We start from the raw sequence: 23,860 nt of genomic DNA on the forward strand, positions 1-23,860 counted from the left end.
ATATTGTTACCTGTGGTTGGAACAGAGAAAACGCAAGATGGATTTGAGCCAAAGGAATCCAGGGGGACTCCCAATTCTGTTCTTGGCCTGGGAATACTTGAAACAGGGGATGTATGAGACGAAAATGTTCCAAGGAAATTATTACATCCATGCTGCATGCTATCCTGTGGTTGAAGCATGAACATCTCGGGGCTTCCAGCGCTCCTAAAAAGATTTAGATTTCACGAGTCAAGACAATACCCACAAATTAAAGTCTCTAATAAATTTAACCGATTGTTCTTCATATTAAACCTGCTCTAGAAAGGGATGTTTCGGTTTCTCGTTTAGATAAAAGAAACATATCATTCAGCTTAACATAAGATCGTGTAGTACAAACTGTATAAAACAAGAAGAAGAAGAAGTTCGAATGGCACAAAGACTGCAAAAACCTATGATTTAGAATGAGCCAAACCAGTAACGAAGAAATAAGAAATCCACCATGGTTAACAGTCTATATATAGTACCTTAGAAGCAGCGCCTTCAGGCAATACGCTTTTCGTGCCAGTAACAAATTCTGATCTATACATTCTCCCCTCCGATATTCTTCTTCTGTGGATTTCCTCTCTGCGAACGTGAGAAGTTCAAGTGTATCATCAACGTTTTTCAAGAGTTTATTATGATTGTGAGACTTGGTTGTTAAAAAATTTCAAAGAATTTTATTTTATGGTTATATGATATTATCTTTTTTTTTAAATAAATTTGAGATTATTTATAGATTGAGTTTTGTTTTATTTGATATGATATAGTTTTTTTTTTTTTTGGTTTGTTGATTTAATTTGAAATTATCTATAGATTTGAACAAAACATAAAAAAATATTTATCTTGGATTTGTTATTTGGGTCATTCTTGTTATTAATAAATAAATAATAAGTATGTTTTGGCTTTATTATTATTTATATGTATATATATAATATCGTTGAAATATATATAATATCGTTGAAATATAAATATATATATATATATATATATATATATATATATATATATATTTATGTCATGGAAGATCTATTAATTATTACTTAAATATCAATCACACCATTTATTCAAAAATTATTTTGAATTATATCTCATTAGTAAACTTTATTAGTAGTGAAGATGTTTTTTTGTAAGACGGTATCATATATTTATATTTATGAAACGAGTAGACATGATCTCTATTTATCATGAAAAATAACGTTTTTGACATAAAAAATAATAATTTTTCATGAGTCGAATCGAATTGAAAATACATCTCGTTTTTTGTGTTAGTAACATGTTATTACACACCATCGACCCCTTTCAAATTTAAATTTTGTACACTTGAGTAAAAATATAATTATATGTAAATATAGCATAAATATGGTCTGTCACCGACTCACCATGCTACAATTTTTTTTAAAAAAAGGTTTAAAATTTCGTGAATTTTTGTTTTCTAAATATTATTCTTCTGTGGATTTCCTCTCTGCGAATTGATGTGAGAAGTTCCAGTGTTAATTTGAATGAAAATTTTAAACCAGATAGTGCAAGCGTCACCAACGGCAACTATAACTTCTCCTACAAATTGCAAAACTTACATGCTTCTTGCCAATTCATTGGCATTATCAAAATTACAGATTCCATCAGTATTCAATTGTTCTCTAGAAACTTGATGGTTTGAGTCAATGTCGAAAAATCTGCTGGTTACTTGAAAATTCTAGATACGACCTCTTATTTCTACGAGAATGTAAACTACTCAAGGTACTCATGTTGTTCATGTTTTTGCCCCATAAACCATAATCCACCTGAAAACACACTGTATCATCAATTTTTCTCAAGAGTTTATTATGATCGTAAGACCTGATTGTTAAAAGATTTCAAGTGGTTTTATTTTATTTTTACACGATGTTATCTTTTTTTTTTTAATAAATTTGATATTATTTATAGATTGAGTTTTATTTTATTTGATATGATATAGTTATCTTTTTTTTTTGGGTTTGTTTGATTTAATTTGATATTATCTATAGATTTGAACAAAAGACAAAAAGATGTTTATCTTTGCAGATAATGGCAAAAAAATCTTTGATAATTAAGAAAAGAACTGATGAGCATTTTAAGTTATATTCTAACTGTACAATACTTTAAAGAGAAAAAATATCAAAAGATAGAATTTTTCATTTTAAAATTACTTATCATTCACGCGAGAACAAGCAACAACGAGAAACAAAAAGCAGCTACAAAAATCGATTTAGTAAAATTTGTTTTGTGATAATGACACTTTTACTCCTTTTTTTTTTCTTCCGCTTTACATTCTGAATCTGTTTTGGTTTATTTTAATTTTTTTTAAATAAAGTGAATTTTTACTCGTAGAAAAACATAATACTCATAAATGTCCCAAGAGAATTTAGCTTAAATAAACCGCCTAGATGGTAGATAGTCATCCGTCTACCACCTACTGCTTTTTATTACCTTTTTTTGAACGAAGAACATTCATTAAAAACGATAAAAACTGTTAGTTTACAATTCTGGACATCCATAAGAGATAATAGAAATCATAAATAGTGTAAGTACTTGAAACTAAGCTCCACTTCCAAAATCAAACTTAAGGTCAGATGTTCACTTTAATCATTCTTGTTGTTTTTACAAAACTACACTACACATCCTTAAACAGAAATTTTATTTAAAAGATCTTTTTTTTTTAATAAAGTATCATACCAACATATTAAATTGCACCGACTTTAAATGAAACGAATCGAACTGAATATGCAGAAAAAGAATCGAACTGAATATGCAGAAAAATTTAATATTTGAAATCTGACTCAAAATAAATATATTCGGGCTCGGGCTCGATTCAAAAGCTCGAAAAGGTTAAATAATTTTGCCCGAGTTCGAATTTGACTCGAAAGATTCGAACATACTCACGAGCTATTCGATTATTGCTCGAAAATAAATACTCAAAATACTTAAAATCTATTATATTATATTTTTAAAATATCAAGGGTTACAATCGGCTCACGAACTATCGAACGATATAACTTGGATTCGAATTCGGCTCAATAAAACTCCGAACATGTTCGAGTTCAATAAATTCGACTACGAATCAAAAAAAATTCGAGTTGGCATGAAAATTTTGTTAACCGACTCATTTCGTTCACACCTCTATCCTTATTTAAATTTTCGTTTAAAACTATATTTTAAATAATTAATAAACTAATTTTGATATAAGAGGTAAAATGATATAAAATATTTTAATAGATCATTTCCGAATTAATTGATTTTATTAAAGGGGTCTAAGTCTTGCAAGTTTTTATTGGATATGCGAATAAGTTATAATTTATTTGAAATCAATGTTCTAAGTTTGAGATATTGAGTTCGAAGCTCAATTGTAATAACTCAGCCCTCCTGCTGCTTAAAAAAATATTTGTTTTGTGTTTAAAAAATATATATTTTGGAGAATTTATTATTTCAAAACAAATGAAAGTAAGATCAAGAATAGAAACATCAGGCTACGGATAATAAGCAAATGTGCAAGGTCAAACAATAGTTCAAGAAAGCCGGTTAGCCTGACAAGAAAGATTTTAACGCAAACAAAACTGAAACATAATCATCATTACAATGTCATATTTACCAAATTATAAATCTCTCGAAATTTAACTGGACATTTGTGCATGTGGACAAGGTAGTTGGAAAGGATAAATGCTTATTTCCAGTTGGGAAATTTTGAATTTACAGGTTATTAGAACCATCAATTTCTCAAGCTACTTTGAGAGTGGCCGAAGGTATCTGAGTTGAATTCTTGACTTCCAAAAGCCATTCTTTGGAACATTCTCATCTGTGCTGAATGTTCACTTGATTCGATGACTCCGCTCTGTCCAGGTTTCATCCCGTTGTTCAAATTTGCTAACTCGTCCATTGCATCTAAAGCTCTCACTACCTGAAACTCGAGAATGTATTAAGGGGATCAAATTCAATGTTCTGAATGGTATTTGAGTGCTTAATGGTGGAAGGTTCGGTACCTGGCTCATCTTCGGTCTTTTCGAAGCTAAATGGCGTACACAAGCTGCAGCTGCTTCAATCATCCTGAACATTTCACTTTCAACAAAGTTGTTTTCTAATCTTGGATCTATTAAATCTTCAAAATCTTCTGCTTCAAGTGCCTTGGTGAGTAAGGGTCGAGCCTTCATGAGTGAGATACAAATTCAAATGGTTTCTTGATAAATGAAAGGCGTTCTTTGAAATCACATGGATTGAAATAAAGAACAGATTGATGGTGTTTACCCATTCAACAAGGCTTTCATCTCCTAAAGGCTGAGATGCGTCAACAGGCTTACGACCGGTGATGAGCTCCAAAAGAACAACACCAAATGAAAAAACATCAGACTTCACAGTCAGTTTTCCCGTTGATGCATATTCTGGAGCCAGGTATCTGCAAGAATAATGGATCAATGAGTAAATGTGTGGATGCAAAACATACATCCAACAAGCTGCTATTGCAGCCCCATTTTCGTGCCGTAACTTTCACGAAAGAACTGGTTACCTACCCAAAGGTTCCCATCACACGTGTGGAAACGTGGGTATGCAACTCCAAATCCTGTGCTAGCTTCGCAAGCCCAAAATCTGCAACCTGTTTCATATACAGCACAATACAGCCATTAAGATAATTTTTAGTGTTGAGAGAATATGTTTCTTTTGTTAAGATGCAATGATAAGAAAAATTTGCATTAGATATCTTCTATTAGAATTGTACGAAGAAATCAACGAACCCGTGCTTCAAAATTTTTGTCCAAGAGAATGTTTGATGACTTGATATCTCGGTGAATAATGCGTGGTTGACCTGATAAACAGAAAACCATAACTTTTTCATTAGGTTCTCAAAAAAAAGCCAATATTTAAAATAAAGAGACTATATCTTACAATCTTCATGAAGATATGCCAGTCCGCGAGCAGAACCAGCAGCAACTCTGACTCGGGTAGGCCAATCCATGACCGACCTGCCTTCATTTGGCAAGAACATCAAATCAAGGACTCAGATAGACTATTACATTTGAGCTGAAACCTTAGTTTGGTAAGAAAGAATGATGTTCTGGTACTGTGAACGTGTATGACAAGTGGATCAAAATTTATCATTTTTAACAAGTGACAATATAATAGCTTAAAATATTGTACTTTATCTCAGTTCAAGTTTTCAATTTATGTAAGTAAAAGCAAGAAAGCAGATTAGCAAGTTTTTATTACGCTGGACACGATATTACCATGAAGATGATGATGCAGGGTGTCATTGGGCAAGTAATCATAGACGAGCAGCCTTTGATGCTCAGAGATGCAGTAACCAACAAGTGATACCAAATGTCGGTGATGTATTCGGCTAATGATTTCAACTTCTGCTCTGAATTCACGCTCTCCTTGTCCGCTGCCGGCTTTTAACTGTTTAACAGCTATTTCTCTTCCGTCCGGCAGAACTCCTTTATAGACGCAGCCAAATCCACCTTCCCCAAGTACATTATCTTTCGAGAACTCATTTGTAGCTCCTGATAATTCTTCATAGGTGAACCATGATCTTGACGTGCCTATACCCCCATCTGTTGAGTAAATGTAATTGTTTGCTGAAGCACTTCCAGCTAGAGGAGCTGAATATTTGGGTCCAAGAAACGATGAATCTGTTGAAAACTTTAGAAACTTGAGAAATAAACACGGTCATTTAATTCAATGAAACATAATCAAATACCTGAATTCTGGGAAGATGCAAAAGGTGAGGGCACTGCATAGTTCAGACTAAGCCTATTGTTCCTTTTTCTTCGCCTGTTGGTAAACCATACAGCCAGAACCACAACAGTGAGTGCCAAAAAGCCCACAACACCGCCTATTACAGCTACACCTCCTGCTTTAAGGCCACCTGAATTACTTGATGTTACATCTGCTATATTAGAACTAGATTTGGTTGATGTCGCAGTGGGCTTTTCGACAGGGAAGGATGGTAGAGGCGCGGCTGACGTGCTGCCATTGATCGAGGAATTGCGCAGGGGTGAGGGAGGAGATATAGAAGGCGGCAATGATGAGTTTGTAACAGGAGGAGGAGATTGGGTGGAAGGTGGAGGGCTGGTAAGTGGAGAAGGAGAAAGTGCTGAACTATTTGGTTGGGGTGGCAATGGAAGTGGGGAATGAGAACTGCTGGGTGGATGGACTACAGATGGAGGTGGAGGACTAGAGATAGGAAGTGGTGGAGCTATAGCTGGTGGTGGAGAAGACGGGACAACGGCTGGAGGGGGAGGTATTGGTGAAATGGCAAGAGGTGGAGAGGGAGGTGCCGTAGGAGGGGCAGGAGATTCTTTGGGTGGAGACGCTTTAGATGGTGATGGAGGGGATACGATTGGTGGGGGCGGTGAATTGGTAGTGGGGGGCGGAGCAGTAGAATTTGAAGGTCGTGGTGACACTGGGGAAGATGGTGGAGGCAATGGGGGTGGTGAGGGAGGGGGCTGGAGCTGGGGCAAAGGTGGGGGCAATGGGGGTGAAGAAGAACGCGGAGTAGGTGATGGTGGTGGTTGTGGGGGCGGTGAGGATGGTAATAGGGGTGATGGTGGGGGCGGTGAAGAAGGTGGTGGGGATAATAAGGGTGGAGTCAAAGGTAGCGTAGGTGATGGTGGTGGTGAAGAAGTTAATACTGGAGATGGAGGCGATGCAACAGGCGGAGGTGATTGAGGGGGTGGAGGAGGACTAGTAGAAACAGGAGGTGGAGCAGAGGGTGTAGAAGGTGGTGGAACTGATGAATTTGTGGACGAAGATGGTGGCACTGCGCTAGGAGAAGAATTTGGCGATGGTGATCTTGAAGCCATTTTTGTCACAGATTTAAAAAAAGAAAAAGAAAAGAAAAAAAGGAAGTCCTCTTTCGTTGAAATCTAGTTCAGCAACACCACACCTCGATTGAAATGCTGCACATTCTTAAACACCATGTTTACAACCTCCACTTTTGAAGCTAACAAATAGAACTTCATCCGGCAGAAATCAGAAAAACCACCTCTAAAACACCATTTTTATCTTGCCTCATGAACGTCAGATTCGAAATGTACCAAGCAACTTAAAAAGACTTCAACTTCACCAGAAATCCGATATACAAAATGAACTTCAAATCTAGATCAAATATTTCAGTACGCAAGAGAAGATTCAACGCCTTTTCAGACCCAAATGCTGTGCAATTGAATCACCAAGAAACCACAAGACTCGAAAATGAAATAAGTTCTCACCTCTCTGTAAACAAAGTCAGAATCTTGAAATCCCGCCAAATAATTTTCCCAATAAACTTCTTTCCAGGAAGACAAGATAAAGGAGGTGCACCAAACAAAACATGGGTACCACTCAGTAATAGTGCCGAAGACTTCGTGGCAAAATAATGTAAATCTTGGAAACTGTCCAACAACATGCACAAAGCCTGCCATAGACTACTTACAACTTCACCATTTCTTTAAAAAAAAATGAGCTGAACATTAAAATACTTATGACTCGCGATTAAAGTATTAATGGGATGGGAGAATGGGTGTGATTAAGAAGCAAAGTCAAACCAAACCCATGAAGGCCATATCTTGCAGTGGTTCTGTAGTCCTCCATTGCCTGATGCCCCGATCGTAGCATCATTTTATTTTATTTTTTCATCTGCACGATCTCAACTAAAAAATCGATCTTTATTTTCCCCAAAATCGGCTGAGAAGTTTTTAATGGGTTCAATAATGTCCGAGAAGACCACTCGTCACTCGGGGGCAGTTGGAGTCGAAGATTTTCTCTTCGTTATTCCTATTTGATTGCACGTTGCCAGAATGGATCAAAATAACATTGAAAAAAGAATAAGGTAAAAAGCCCACCTAATTCCAAAGATGTGCCAGTTCACCTTCAACCCAAACCCAATTTAAAGTAGGTATATCGTGAGATCGTCTCACCCAAGTTTTTGTCATGAATTTAATCTAGTCGAGTTCGATTATTATATTATAATTTTATATTTAGAATAATTTAGTATTTTAAACTTTTGATATTTTAGTTTATAATTATTTTACGGATCACTATTAAATAAAATCATTTTTGTTGAAGTTTTTTGGACATTTAGAAAAGAAGCGGATTGGTATCATTTTAAGGGGAAAAAATCAATCTTTTTTTTTAACATTTCAATCATTCTTTTATTAATTTTATTTTCATTCTTCTTGTTATATAAGTAGAACGATTAATTAATTTATTTGATAAAATTCTAATGAATTTCTGTATTCAAAGTGAGAAATTTATTGACTTTTAATGACTTTTGTAGATTTTAAAAATCTAGAGGTATTCAATCAAGATTTTTGCATACTCTATAGAAGTCTTGTGGTATTCAAAATAGACTTTCATGGAGTTTTAAAAAGTCAAGTGGTATTCAACATTGACTTTTATAAACTCTATAAAAGTCTACAGGTATTCAAATTTTCAATGGATTTTTAATAACTCCATGGAATTCATTGACATACAAGCATTAAAGCCTAAGGTACAACTACAAATTGTAAAAAGTTGTATTTGGTTCACCCCAAAGATTTGAATGGATTTTTAAAACTTCTAACTCTCTCTGTCGCTTCACATCACATATCTTCATATCTTCTCTCCTCTCATCTATTTCTATTACTCTCTCAAATTTTCGAAATGTATCTCTATATATATTTTCATCTTTTTTTTTCAATTTTTTTCATTTTTTGGCTGATTGTTCATTTAATAATTTTTTATTTTAATAACACGGGGAAATTTTGAATTATAGAATTGATTTTGTGATTTTTAATTTATGATTTATACAAATTAATGTAATATTCAATAATAATAAAAGATGATCAAAAAAATGTTGTTTAATTCTTAATAATTGAATAGTTTCGTAACAACAATGATTTTTTAAATTCATTTTCGTATTTTAAATTAATATGTAATCTATGATATTTTTATACAAAATTATATTCACACAATAATAAATAATATTATTTTTACATTTATATTATCAATTTAAAAATAAGATTACATGTTAATCAATTGATGTATTTTAAAAAATTTACAAACATGCATATAAACCCACATATATATACATGTAAGGATTAAACGATTTAACTTTTGAATAAGTAAATTTATTTATTAATATAAATATTAAAAATAATTTCAAATTGAATATGTTATATATCAATTAATTATTGGTTCAAAGAAATTAATAAAAAATCACATGTTATAGTTAAGTACAAAATTTATAAAATTCTATAAAAAAAAAAAATCTACAAAAGTCTATAAAAATCTTGCAAAAAAGTCTACATAAATCCATATAAATCTGTTTATAAATCTGTGAGATTTCATAAAAGTCAATAAAAATTTATCAAATCCATAAAAGTCTATCATTTTAAAAAGTCATTAAAAGTCATCAAAACTCTGAATTGAATACACCCCACTTAATCTCTCCCAATAAATTTCTATTTTTACGTTAATTTATTGTCATTGATCAATTTCAAAATCATAAAATAAAGATATAAAATATATATTACGAAAAGTTTTAATACTCTAACAATTGCTAATCAATTATTATTACAATAATGTATTTATAATGATTATTGTATGACCAAACACTTGCTACTTTACAAAAAAACTATAGTTTTTTTATAACAATACAACTCAAATCTTTTAAATCATATAATATTTCAAGATTATATTTCGATTGCTCTACCCAACGGACAATTATTATACCCAACAATTAGCACACTCATTGATATTATACCCAACAATTAGCACACTCATTGATTTTACCTGTAAAAAATAACTTTCGTGCCTTTTAATTTTCTCACATCCACCTCTCCATTCGTTTTTGTGAGATTAAACGGGGACTTATAATGAACTAGTTATGATTACTAATAAAACATGCTTTCATTCCATTTAATACACTAAACATTTCAATAACTAGCTTGATTTATTTATGTTGATAAAGTGATTTGTACCATTTAATTCTATTATATAATATTATTAATCTCTTTCGGTGCTTCTTGAAATTTATTATCATGAGCATCAAGTTTTATTTTAAATTATTGTTTTCCAAGAAAAAGAAAATAATTTTTTTCATTTTTGTCAGATTAGTCGATGGATATATGATATTAACAGACTAATTTGCACTTATTTCGATTTTAGTAATTTTTCATCAGATTCCTAAAGTGGTATCAGAAAATAGTGACGTGGTGATTAACATTGATATATATCTTTGTTGAGCCTAGCCAAAAAAACTAAAATTGAAAAAAAAATGTTAATAACCGAAAAAAAAAACTTGCGAAAAATGTAATTTACCAAAAAAAACACCTCCTCGGGTGCTTAAAAATTCAAATAGAACAGTCTTAATAGGTGGGAAATTCATTTCCTGTTGAGCTATTTTCTCAGAAAATGTGGAAACATGCCACAGACAAAAGACACATTTCTTCTTCTCTAAAAAAAGACACTTTTTGTGGTTTCAAACTTTAAAAGCCTCTGATTGTGGAGGAATTAACTTTATCTTCTCCCCATGATAGACTTTCTGCCCCATTTCAGACTCGTTTGGATTATAATTTGACGTAGAACAAGAAAGTGGATATGTCCTGTTACTGATGTGCATATCGGCATCTTCCATAGCCTGAAACCAACATGTGTAAGATGGACATCCATTAGAGAGGATAGGCAAGAAAATGCAACATTCATTCAATCTAAAACGTATGCTAATCAAGAATATTGTATGGGGCAAATGTGTAGCATATGAATATCAGAAATGTACTTGGATCACTGAACGTAACAAGGCCAGTTCCTTTGAAATCACAGTTCCAGTAGTTCCTTCCATGCATCTGATAGTATGCATTCATGGCATATGAAGCGTGTGCATGTATCTTATCCGGCCAGAAACAATCTCCATTTTCATAAATCTCCCTACAGTCTACACCACCAGGTCCGCAGCAAAAGTCCAGGACAGCCTGAATCACTTTGTCATCTGCATGTGGTTTCGCGACGCACCATACGGAAGGACCCCTAGTGCTTGCTGCGGCTGATGTTTTCTGCCCAAACTCTAGTTTATCGCCAGAACAAAACTGGCAGCTCAGATCCAGCTCGTACACTTTAGAGCCGTCGCCATTGAAGATCCCGAAATTCCTTTCACTTGCACCTCCTTGTTTCTTGTTCTCGTTGAACAGAGAGAAAAGGAAAATGTCTATATTTTCGTTCGGCCTCATGGGGGTCCCTTTATTTGCCTGCCCCCGTTCGATTAATCTTGTGTTGTAAGTCCTTGCATTTTCAGGTGTCGCTGCTGTCTCACCGGCTTCGCCTTTTGATGGCCAACCAGACTCGGACACGACAATCTTGATTGAACGGTTGCCGAATCCTAATGAAGCAATGGCTGATCTAACACTGTCGATTTGTGCATCCAACATATTGGTGTACACGTACCCCTTAGGATCTTGTACCCTGGTGCCATTGCCTAGTAACGCATACTCTAGGTTGATTGTTCTAGGATTGTCTCGGTATGCGAAATAAGGGTATGCATTCACCATGAAAGGGGCACCGGTGTCTGCCAAGAATCCAACAATAGCTGTCATGGCAGGGAGGAGCATGACAGCGAAAGTGGAAGCGGATGGAGGAAAGGACGATGCAAGAACAGCCATACTGTGCGGTGTTGTGACCTTGATTTTCCGGTCCAAGCCACGTGCAAGTAAAACTGAGTGCATGTTCTGAATGGCTTGGAATAGAGCTTTCTGATCAAGCTTATCGTCTGCTGTTAAGTACTCATTTCCTATATTGATTGCTACTATGGAGGTGGCCGGAATGAAGGGGGCGACGCGGCTGGTGAACCACTCATCGGCAGCACGAGGGTCGGAGCTCAAGTTGGCAACACGTGAGTTTTCAACAGCAACAATGAGGTCTATGCCTGTGTTTGAGAAGGCTTCAAGGATTTCAGGGTTGGTGTCATAAATCTTGACCTTGTTGATGAGGGTGGACTGAAGCAGCTGAGCCACCCGCTTGGGCGGCGGGAGGTTATTTCCGATTGTCCCATAGTTGATGCCCAAGCCGGAAACTTGTGGCAGTGGGCTGAGTTGGAGGAGAAAAGGGAAGATACATACGAGGAGATTTGCAAGAAGGGACATTGCAATTGGTTTTTGCACGCCTTTCTTTGAAGCTAGAGTGAGTGAGTGTATCTTGCTAGTTGCTACTATATATGCCTAAAATCCAGCTTTATTTAAATTTTAAATGTTGATCAAATATTGAAATATATATTACTTAATTTTTTTGGGGATCAGGGATTTAGAAAACGAGTCCCACCATCAATTTAATTAATTCTTTCATGCTGGATTGTAATTATTGTGTCGAATCTTTTGACTAATTGCCATTTTTCCTGTGATTAATTGAGGACCCTTGCTCTAGAGTCTAGACCAGATACCATGTTTTGTGTATATATACGTGACAAGACCTACTAGCTAACCTTGTTGGGTTGACTATGTTTTCTCGGCTTCACACAATATATCCAAAAACATGCAATTAGACGTGGTAGTATAATGATAAATCAATAAATATGAATAATATGATAAATTATATTATCTTCGGGCCCAAACAATTCTGATACATAAAAAGATTAACAAATTAAATACTCTCAAGCAAAACATTCAGAGATTTTTTTTATTTTTATTTTTTGCGCGTTAGATGTCTTTAGCTGGATGATCTTCGGGCCTCCATCTTCAACGTGTGAAACAGAAAATCGGCCCAGGAATCAATGGGCCCGGGCAAGCACCAATGGACACAATCATCGTACAGAGTGACATTCTCATTAGTCCAATGACCATCTCTTCCTCCTCTGCCTCTCCGCCGCCGGAAACTCCCCCAGTTGGATCATGTACAGATCCAAATTCAATCCCTCCAGCATCATCTCGTTGCTCCGGAACGGCCGCCGTCTCACGAAGTTCTCGCCGGCGTTTCACAGCCCGTGATGGGGTGTTTGGATAGATTCACCACTTTAGGTAACCTACTATTTTTTTTACTTTTTCAATACAATCTTTATTAGCTAACTTATTTTTTCCCTCACAACAAGATAAACCATGCAGTAATTTGTGAACCATACAGAAGACTACAAATATGTTCAAAATTATGGAGTCTTGACTTATGATTGTACAGTTATTGTTGATGTGGATGGGAACTGCTAAACTACATGTACTATTCGGATGTTGAAATCAAGAAAATGAATCAAATAACTTTATCACGTTAGCACAATTTACAATAATTTTGGAAGTATAGATTATTTTTGTTAAATATGTGATACAAATATGTATAATTTAAATTACATAATCAATATAAAAATGATTGAAAACTCAAAAAAAAAATGTTAAAAGAAAGATAAAAACTTATCCGGGACAAGAGCTAGGCATATCATGGATTGCATTTGGTTGCTCCCAACAGAGTCTCCAACAAAAGCCAGTGATTTAACGGGGTATTTTATTTTTTAACCTCGGTCATCTATTTTTTTAAGAAAATGATCTTCTCAAGTATAATTCAAATACACTGGAGGAGGTCATTTTCTTAAAAAAAGAGTTGATCGAGGTTATTTAGTCAATTACCCCTGATTGAACCCGGACCATATTCAGGAACTGAAACGGATTCAATGTGGCCAAATCTCACCCGTCCGGTTTCCACATCCATCCGCATGAAACCGGAGTCCGGCCTCGCATATTTCATGCAGTTCTGATGATGATGGATCCCCCAACATGTCGTATTCGTGTAATACGGAGCATTCGGATTCGGAACCCATTCCCCGATAAATAGATCACACTTTTCTTAATTATCGTTTATCTTGATATCTTCTGCATGGTGTGGAGGGATTATGTAGGATAGTGAAGGATATCTTGGTGTCACGGGATAATTTAGACGGATAACTGTGAGGAGTATTATTTGTTGGTGAATATCGAGAAAACAATCTGCAATAGAGAATAAAGGAGAAGTGTAGGGAAAAACTCGAGTTTAAGGCGTATCAAGAGTACTTTCATTTGAGGTTTTATTTGCTCTCACTTCTCAAAGTTTACTAATGACTAATACCCTTCAATACAAAATTTGGAGTATATATATTTATAGATAGACAAGAATTGCAATGGAGAGTTGTGTCATTTCATGAATCAATGTGTTTTTTCTATGAATGAATGTGTCTTTTCATGAATTTTCATGCATCCATTAACAATGCAACTTTAGTAAATATTTGATATAAATGCATTTTAGAATAAAATGATACAACCAAGAGACACAATGATACAATCCAAAAGTTGTGAGAGTTTGTTTGACACGCGTGTTATGCTTCTTTATTTTTGAGTTGGTGCTTGATTTTTCATAGAGTGAAGCTCCATGATATGGAGCTTTAGTGATATGTCGATGAGGAATTAAAGGGTTGTTTGGAAATGTTTCGAGGAAGGAGGATTGCTCATGTATATTATGAGGTTTCTAGTGAAGAAACCTAAACAATTTTGGTTTTTTTTAATATATATTTTATTAATTAATGTACTCAATTTTGTGTCATCTAGTGAAGAAGCCTAAACAATTTTGGATTTTTTTAAATACTAATTTTGGTGTACTAATGTGAAGGTAGGTGTACACGCATCGTCATCATACCAGTACCATACATCGGTTCCATATAAGCATCACGTCGAGAAAATGAATGAATTTATAAACAGACAAAGTTAGAATATTAAGATTAAAATTTGACAACATAAAATATCAAAATTCTTTAAAAAAAAAAACAAATATACATTATCAAAATTGCAATTTTTTTTATAATAGTTCAATTTTGTTTTGAAAAATAAATGACAAAAATTTGATAGGATGAATGAATACTTTTCTTAATTATTATTTTTAAGTAGCATGAAGAGTTAATTCATACTAGTGATTGGCACATGTGATGCGTGTTATATAATATTTATTTTTTGAAAAAGTGATTTTTAAAAATTATAATATGGTTTCCAGTTTGATTAGTTGAAGTTTTTCCCATTTTTTTAATTAATATTTGCAATAGTTTAGTTAAAATATACTTTACGGATTAAATAGGTTACTATAAATGGCTCAATTTTAATTAATAGTATAAATATAGATAGATAAAATATAATATTTTCGTAATACACCATATGTTTTTTTAATTTTTAATTCATGTTAATGTCATTCTACATTATAAAAATATTGATCCAATATTCAAATAATAAAGCTTGAGATTTAATTAAAATTTCACTTATGCAAATAATTATCCATTTCATATTTAAAATCCAATCAATCCATATCATAAACAAATTAAAAACGAATTAATTAAATGATATATAATAGAATTTCAACATTTAAAAAATTATTTTAATTCTCAAAAGCATTGTAGAGAATTTTTAAAATTTATAAAAGGAAGGCTAGTCCATGTTGGAAAACAACATAGTTTTACATTTTAATATGTTATATACAGTTTCTTAAAATTAACTTTTTGGCAATTATAATTAAAGATCGGTTTCATGATCAGTATAAAATGTTTAATATACATTAATATATCAGGCATGTTATGATTTTAGATGATGAATCTTGTGTGATCGAGTGCAGCAGTAGCCGGTTTATCAAAATTTATAGTTGATAATAACGGATGTAACTCAAATTTTTTTAAATCATACAATATGTATTCGTGGATGGGTAATATATGACATCCTTTTAAATGATAATTATGAAACATACATAGATATGAGCTATTAGGCCATGCATGACATGAATTGGCAGCTGGATTATTCAATTAAATGTGACATTTAATAATTTTAAATTTGTTGTTTGATTTGAGGTCCTTGTGTGTTATTAAACACCACTTGTTTAATATTTATTAATATATGTGTTAGTCAAGCATTATATTCATTTAACCATATCATTTAATCATGAAAGTGATATGTAAAATTCTATCTACATAATAAATGTTTTTCAGTATATATTTCACATCAATATGTAGTTTAAAAATTATGATTAATAGTAACGATGTTACTCAAATCTTTTAAATTAAATCATACGACAATAAAATTGTCATATTTCAATAGTTCTTTTAGCGAGAACAATTATTATTTCATAACAATTCTCTTCCCGATAATTGAATTGATTACAATGTATAAAATCAAACATGTGACATTTTTCTCTATACAAGAATTTTTCTCTATAAAATCAAACATGTGACAAAATTTATACTATGAGACTTGTTGTTTTACGATTGTATTATTGTTAAATGACGTCGATATGTCTTGGTCTCATTGCGTGAGAACTAGTAAAGCCAAGGGATGGTTGGGAGTTAATGTCTAAAAACTAGAAAAGAGAACAGTCCACTTAAAATAAAATGCATTATTATGTAGAATTTAAGGGAAACATTTATTTAAAAGGAGGAAATTAATGAAGTAAAATATTAATAATATTTTTTTAAATATAAATAATTGACCGTAAATAAGTAATATGTATACCACACTATATTATACTATTTGAGATATCAAGACTAACCACCATAACACAACACAAAATTACCACGTCGCTATATTATAAAACATCATAGATTTTAAAAATAAAAAAGTATCCTACTCAAACAATTATCATAATTAATTATCAATTATTTTTCCAAAAATTCATCTTTAAAGTTTTAAAATTTCAATATAACATTCAGATCTTTAATTACAAAAAAAAATTAATATATAAAAAGCTAATTAATATCCACACTAGTATAATATAAATATTAAAATATTGCATCTTCGTCTCAAATATATGTGTTTGTTGTTTGATGTGATTAAATGTTTGTTATTTTACCAAATCTATATTTTCTATGACGATGGAAGCCACGGTCTCTACTTTTTGGTGTATACTAACACAATAACATAGAAACAACAATGATATGTTAAATCACAATGATTAAACCATGTACAACATGATCGTCCCAAAAAATATTAGTGGGCCGAGAATCCAACTCTTGAGTATTGGTCAAATGATTATTTACTCTATCAACTCGAACATTTTCTAATTGACGTTTCTTTTTCTAATGGCCATTTCTTTTAAATCCGAATAGCAATATACGAAGGTGAAATTATTATGGCAAAAACTTGTGTGAGACGGTCTTACGGGTCGTATTTGTGAGACGAATCTCTTATTTGGGTCATCCATGAAAAAGTATTATTTTTATGCTAAGAGTATTACTTTTTATTGTGAATATGAGTAGGATTGACCCGTCTCACAGATTATGATCCGTGATACGGCCTCAGATAAGACTCACTCAATTATTACATCCAAAGTTTTCACCCAAGAAGGAATTTCAGGTCAAACCCATAATTTAAGCAGCCCAAATTCTTTTGAGGTGCCAAAATCGTGCGAAAACGGTTGCTTCATTCATATTAACCTCCCTCTCCTCTCTCTCTCTCTGTCTTCTCCTTCACTAAAATTTAAGAAACCCCCTTCCATTTCCAAAATCCCATCATTTAATTATTTCAGGTTTTTTTTTTCATTATCTCTCCCAAATGAATTAAATCCTTCACACACACACACACACACACACACACACACGTGTATGTATTTTTATGGTTTGAATTGTGATACTAGTGCAGAATTAGAACGATGGGGTTGGAGAGGTTGTTGGGCAGCTTGAAGTCGAAACTCATCAAGTCCATGAAATTGAAGAAGCCTTACGACAAGATCGAAAAGAGCGAAAGCATGAGGGTCGAAATCAAGAGCCGGAAAGCGCGAAAGCTCATCGAAGAAACACTTAAAGTCGCTGATTCACCCAAGACCAGAACCTACTACTTCTAAGATTATATATACTAATATACATACACACACTGGTCCATTGTTGTTGTATGCTTTTGAGTTATATATGTAATAGTTCTCATGCTATATTAAAGCTATCAAATAAATTCGTGTTTAATGTTTTTATTTTCTGTTAAACGTCGGATAAGATGGTTGTTAATATATTTCGGCAAAAACTTGTGTGAGATGATCTCATGGGTCGTATTTTGTGAAACAGATATCTTATTTGAATCATCCATGAAAAACATTACTTTTATGCTAAAAATATTACTTTTTATTATGATTATTGGTAGGATTGACCCGTCTCACAGATAAAGATTCGTGAAACCGTCTCACAAGATACTTATTCTATATTTCTTTATCGATAAATTATGAGATGAAGGAGGGCGATTAATCCCTCAAACAATAAATTACTGAAATTTTACGAGTAAATTATTTTTTAAAAAAAAATTAATTTTGATACTGATTTTATGAGGTCGAATAGAGAGCTCATGAGGTTCAAGCCCATGGCCATGGAATTTTGGCATAATTAAAAATTGATTAAGGTTGTAAAGATTGGTATGGACCATTGATTAGGGGAATAGGCTCTATAGAGAGCCCATGAGGTTCAAGCCCATGGCCCATCATGGAAGTCTATAAATAGGAGCTATCTTTCCATTTTAAAGAGACATTCACATTATCTCATTATATGCTCCAAAAGTCTCTAGCTTTTGTGAGTACATATTTGAGGCATTTGCTAACTTGAGTGTTGGAGGATTTTTCGCCGGGTGTCTCCCGACACATCTATCCTCAGATCGTGACATAAGTGGCGACCCCGAAGTTTACTGGTGTGCACGCAGAAGTAGTGGATATTCTCTCATAATAACTTGGTCACCCGTATTTCGTGCACCATCACTATAGATTGTAGCATATCAAAATTTTATGTGAACATCGATGAAATGTCATCATATATTGGATGTGATGAAATATATAAAATTGCACATATCAAAGCTATATATTCTGCATATTTATGTGATCACTGATGATGTATTACTAATATATTGTATCTGATGAAACATAGAAAAATCGAGGATGTACAATTTTTCTATGTTTCATTTACACACAATATGTGAATGACAGCTCGCATAAATATTATAATTATTGATAATAGTACAACTTTAATATTTCATAACGCACAACAACCTGAACGTCATGTGTGTATCGTTTTTGTAGCAAAGATAATTATTATTCCCCTTCAATCCGCTCTCAAAAATTGCGCTCCTTATAATTCATTAAAATCAAACACATGATTTTACTTTTACACCGATCATAAGTTCAAACATTTATCGCTTAATCAAATGTGGGTAAATAATTCATTCTTTGCAATCATATGTGCTTAAAATTTGTAAAGAAATACGAAAGGAGCCAACCAAATGTAAAAGGTGGAGAAAAAGTACTTTAAGAATCATTGATGAGAGGCAAATGCACGACAATCAGAACCAAACAAATCAAAGTTGGTGGTGATGTTAGACAGTGTAGATTCATATATTTAAAAAATAATAAATAATGATCGTTTATGAATAATTTTGAATGGTAGAGTACTCGTTTTTTATTCAATTTTTCACTAACAATATATTAATATGTAGATTTTATTCTATATATATATATATATATATATATATATATATATATATATTAACTATTTATTTAATTTCATCATCTCTGATTATTTTTCCACCCCTTTCCTTCAACTAACTCTGACATAAAGGCTAATCACATTTTAGTTCATTTATTTATAATTTTAATTTAGATGCAAAATATATAACTAAATCAAATATATGAAAATATTTATTTTAAAAGAAATCATAACTAAACAAATTATTTAAAAAATAAAAATATATAATATATAAAAAATTTATATATTATATTATACATGTGTCGTCGTACAAGTCTTTCAACTATCCCGACCAAAAAGCGTTAAAGAAAGTTGAGATTATATATATTTATCTGCCTATTATCGATTATTTTATATATAAAGCAGAAAGTCCATTAATAGTATTATTGAATGTGTGAAATAAAAGTGACCCTTCACTTTTAAATGAAAAATTATAACAGAAATTTATAGTGAATAATTTCTTAAATTTATTTAATTATCTTATAAATCTAGCATATTATTCATGATTTATTTAAATTTAATCTCAAATTATTTCATTAAATTTAATCTCAAATTGTTTCATTAAATTTAATCTCAAATTGTTTCATTAAATTTAATCTCAAATTGTTTCATTAAATTTAATCATTCATGTACATACGATATTCAATATATATGTTGTTGCTCTTTTTTAAAAAAAAAAAATTTTTTTTAAAAAAAGAAATTTTTTTTAAGACAAACTCGAAGGACAAAATATCTACGCCTCCCTGTCCATATAAAAAAAATACCAACACCACAAAATTGACACAATTAATACAGCTTTTGACATTTAAAATTTTACATCCACGAGTAATTTAATCATACTGCTTCGGAAAAAAAAATAAGAAAAAGCTAATTAAATTGTAATACAAAGAATTTCTGCTTATAAAAACTATAACTAATAATAACTGTGTAATTTAAATATTTTAAATCTTATAACAACTGTAACGTCTCATAACAATTATTTTCTTGTTAAAGACAACTATTGCATCCCAGCAACCATCCTCGATATTTGGAACTTCTTACTCCTTATGAAGTTACAGTTGTATCAAACTTTTAACAATTATCTCAAAGTTATGAGAATAAATTTTCCTTGATTACATTTTGAAAAATTAGTCTCAAGTATTAATATATATATTTATTAAATTGGAGTAAATTACTGCATCCCAGAAACGCAGCTTGGCTCAAACACTTGTAACTTATCGACGGCCAGCTCGGCTCCTCGCACTCCAATTTGCAACAAGCTCAAGCGGAGGCTCAGAATATTGTGGAAAGCCAAAAAATGAAGTGATCAAAATGGTACATTTAATATTTCGTGATGTAAGAGACATATTAATACAGCATGCTTGTCAAATGTTCTCAAGAATCACGAGCTATCGATTCCTATAAACGTCACACCAACAGTTATTCATCAAAGCAACTGACCAACACAACATTATACGACCCTCGGCATAACTTTTCACGACTCAACACGTAAATGGCCAAGAGCTTCACCGCTGTGAAACTTATTTGACACTCGAAGTTTTCTGTAATCCTGATACATGAAAGGAGTGTACATACGGGGATGTGCCAAATCTATGAGCTCTGGTGGTGTTTCCACCACTGTCTCCTCGGGCCCTAAGAGAAACGACGCTATAGAGAATCTTAAGCCAGCTTCCTTGCACATTACTCGGTGTTCCACATTCAAAAATCGTCCATTGCTCCACACCTTTAGTTATATGCATCACATGGGTTCAAGAACAAGTTCAAGACAGATGAAAGGTTGTAGTTAGTCGTTAGAGTATTTATTACAAATTTCAATCAGGTAAATTTTTTACCCTTTATTGGCGCTCCTAAAATTCGGGAACTAGAGCTCGAATTTCACAGGACTGAGATTTTATTTCACACACGTTGAACTTAGTAGATTCTAATGGCGTTTTAATCATTTGCACATGCATATCACTTCAATAGATATTGGCCAAGTACAAGTACAGGTCGATCAAACTAACAATGTTCGACAAAGAGCAAACTTTGAATTTCCAAATAATCCACGTATCATCACATATCATACAGGCAAATTTGCTGAAAGATTTTATATACTTACAGCTGCAATATCTCCAAGATTGACAAGAAGCGTTCCAGGGCAGGGGTCTACCGCCACAAAAGTTCCACACCTTTTCTTTACTTCAAGGCCACCAATTATTTCATCGTCCTGCAGAATAGTTAGAAAGCTAGAATCTGTATGTATTTGTACTCCAGGCGAACCCACTGTTTCAGGGGTGAATGTGTATTTATTGATCCTGAACTGGCAAATCCACTTTTCAAAGGAAACGCTACTCAGCCCCAGCCCTTCTCCCATTCTTTGCCCAATGTACATCATCAGTTCACTCACTGCTTTAGCATATTTCAGAACAACAGTCCTGTTGATCATAGCATCTTAGAAAGATTAATCACCAGTACATACAACTCTACTTAAGGTTGCTTCAACACAAACAATGGTTTACTTCCATGTCAATGGGAAAAAGTGGAAATTTAACCAAAGTGATTTAATTTGTAATAAGGTGATTGCAGTTGATGAAATGGAAAGAGGTTGAATTTGCAGATAAGGAAATTATCCAACCTCTGGTGAGGAGTTGCATCCAACTTGGAACAGAAGGAATCGACGGCTATAGTATTCCCCATATCATAAAGCCCTAAAGCTTCGTAAAGGGGATTGATTTGCGAAGGAGCCATGTACCCGCTCCCCGCAATCACATCCACGTTTCTCCTCTTGATTTCCTCCGGCAACTCCAGAAGTGATTTCACCACCGCCTTCATCTCCGACATCAGAGATCCCGGAAGAATCCCGTCGAAATTCACGATTCTGAAGCATCCCCATTCTTCGCACGCCTCTATAAGCTTGGATAACTGGCCCGGGAAATCTTGGATATCGATCACCGGGACGGGTGCCGCCATTACGCCGGAAAATCTTGGCTTTACTTGCGGTAGCTGGAGATGGCGTCGGAATTTGCTTGGAGTCGTTCGGTTCAGGAGCGTGATTAACCAATAGATTGGGTTCGAAATCTAGCGGAGACGGCGTTTTTAGTTTCTCGCATTTGGTCGGCTTCAACAGGGAAACGTCCATTTCCACATGGACAAGCATTAAATAAATAAATCGAAACAAGAAAATAATGGAAACAAGAAAATAACTTTTAAAAAATAAAATTTTTATGATTTTCCTCATTTTGCCACAATTGTTTGGATTTTTCCTAGTACAACGTGAGGGAGGGAGGGAGACCTAACCTACGGCTACCGAGTTAAACGGATTATACGGATGAGACATTTTCTTATGCTCGCTGATATGGCATGAACTGGTTCTGGTGCTGCTACCAACCCTCACTCCTAGCAAATTTTATGGCAATTAAAGAAACGAAAACACACGAATTAGTATCTTAAAGAAATATGAGGAATATGTGTCACGTCCTGAGCCCAAGAGTGGTCGATATCGACGTTGTTCAACAATCACATAATCATAAAATAACAAGATTCGTATTACAATATATATCAAAACCAGTTAATTTCATAAAATAACATTGGGGAAACATTTTACAACTTAATAAAATAATTTTGAAATAATGTGACTGGATTAAATTCTTGAATTTAACATCTTCATCACTAGTCCCTAAACTGTCGTGGTTTTTCTTCTTCAATTTGTTCTTCAGACTTTTCAAGGGAGGGTAGAGTAAGGGAAAATGATACGGTTATCACTCAGCAAGTGGATGTCGATATGGTTATCACTCAGCAAGTGGATGTCATTAAAGTACATGCATAACAAATACACATGATCTTTGTAACAACACATCGTGCATAACATATTTCACATAACACATAACACAAGCATAAACGTAAATATAAAACTGGTGTATGCACTGAGATTCTTTTATTTCTCGTGATGATATCAATCCCTAATTTTTTACTCTTACAAGGAGGCGAGACCATATAACGGTTACAATTCTAACGTGTAAATGTCATAAACTTATCGTATGTTAGGATTCTAACACATATCGAGTTGAATCATCGCAGTGCCAAAAATAGGGTACTTTCAACACAATACGAAATGAATAACTCATGTTTTAATAAAACTTTTGAAACATGGCTTACTTAAAAGAACAAGTGAGCCAAATTATATATAAAACCAACTTACATTGGTATTGAATGAATAATTTGAAACCACATAAGAATCACGTAAACGGAACTTCGAAAACTTGGCCGTATTTCGATCGAAAAATCAGTTGTATTCGGAATTATTTATGACTTATTGAATCGTTGGATCGAGCTTAAACTTGGATAGTACGTTTATAAACAACTCATATAAATTATGAACTGTGAAGATCGAGTTTAGAAGACGAACCAGTTTATGGACGCAAAACAATATGTATATTGTTC

At 33.3% G+C, this 23,860-nt stretch overlaps 3 protein-coding genes across 4 annotated transcripts; all 3 read right to left on the reverse strand.

Moving 5' to 3' along the window:
• Positions 1–3,533: 3,533 nt before the first annotated feature.
• LOC140806211 (proline-rich receptor-like protein kinase PERK8) lies at positions 3,534–7,768 on the reverse strand. 2 transcript variants are annotated; one of them, XM_073162730.1, is made up of 8 exons: positions 5,720–7,768; positions 5,247–5,621; positions 4,909–4,989; positions 4,758–4,828; positions 4,536–4,618; positions 4,273–4,420; positions 4,011–4,172; positions 3,534–3,928 (listed from the first exon to the last, which is right to left on the reverse strand). In XM_073162730.1, the coding sequence occupies exons 1-8, from the start codon at positions 6,822–6,824 to the stop codon at positions 3,740–3,742; spliced, it is 2,214 nt and encodes a 737-aa protein (XP_073018831.1). In that variant the 5' UTR covers positions 6,825–7,768; the 3' UTR covers positions 3,534–3,739. The 2 variants fall into 2 exon arrangements, with proteins under 2 accessions (XP_073018831.1, XP_073018830.1); XM_073162729.1 differs by having other exon boundaries at positions 3,535–3,928; positions 5,247–5,651.
• A 2,524-nt stretch (positions 7,769–10,292) lies between these two features.
• LOC140804666 (glucan endo-1,3-beta-glucosidase 12-like) lies at positions 10,293–12,212 on the reverse strand. Its single transcript, XM_073160755.1, has 2 exons — positions 10,760–12,212; positions 10,293–10,621 (listed from the first exon to the last, which is right to left on the reverse strand). Exons 1-2 carry the CDS (start codon positions 12,114–12,116, stop codon positions 10,590–10,592), a joined length of 1,389 nt encoding a protein of 462 aa, XP_073016856.1. The 5' UTR covers positions 12,117–12,212; the 3' UTR covers positions 10,293–10,589.
• Positions 12,213–20,739: 8,527 nt separating this feature from the next.
• Positions 20,740–22,568, reverse strand: LOC140806213 (2-oxoglutarate-dependent dioxygenase DAO-like). Its single transcript, XM_073162732.1, has 3 exons — positions 22,056–22,568; positions 21,540–21,855; positions 20,740–21,164 (listed from the first exon to the last, which is right to left on the reverse strand). Exons 1-3 carry the CDS (start codon positions 22,388–22,390, stop codon positions 20,916–20,918), a joined length of 900 nt encoding a protein of 299 aa, XP_073018833.1. The 5' UTR covers positions 22,391–22,568; the 3' UTR covers positions 20,740–20,915.
• Positions 22,569–23,860: the final 1,292 nt, after the last annotated feature.

This window comes from Primulina eburnea, chromosome 11, assembly GCF_022965805.1.
Source record: "Primulina eburnea isolate SZY01 chromosome 11, ASM2296580v1, whole genome shotgun sequence".
NCBI lineage: Eukaryota > Viridiplantae > Streptophyta > Magnoliopsida > Lamiales > Gesneriaceae > Primulina > Primulina eburnea.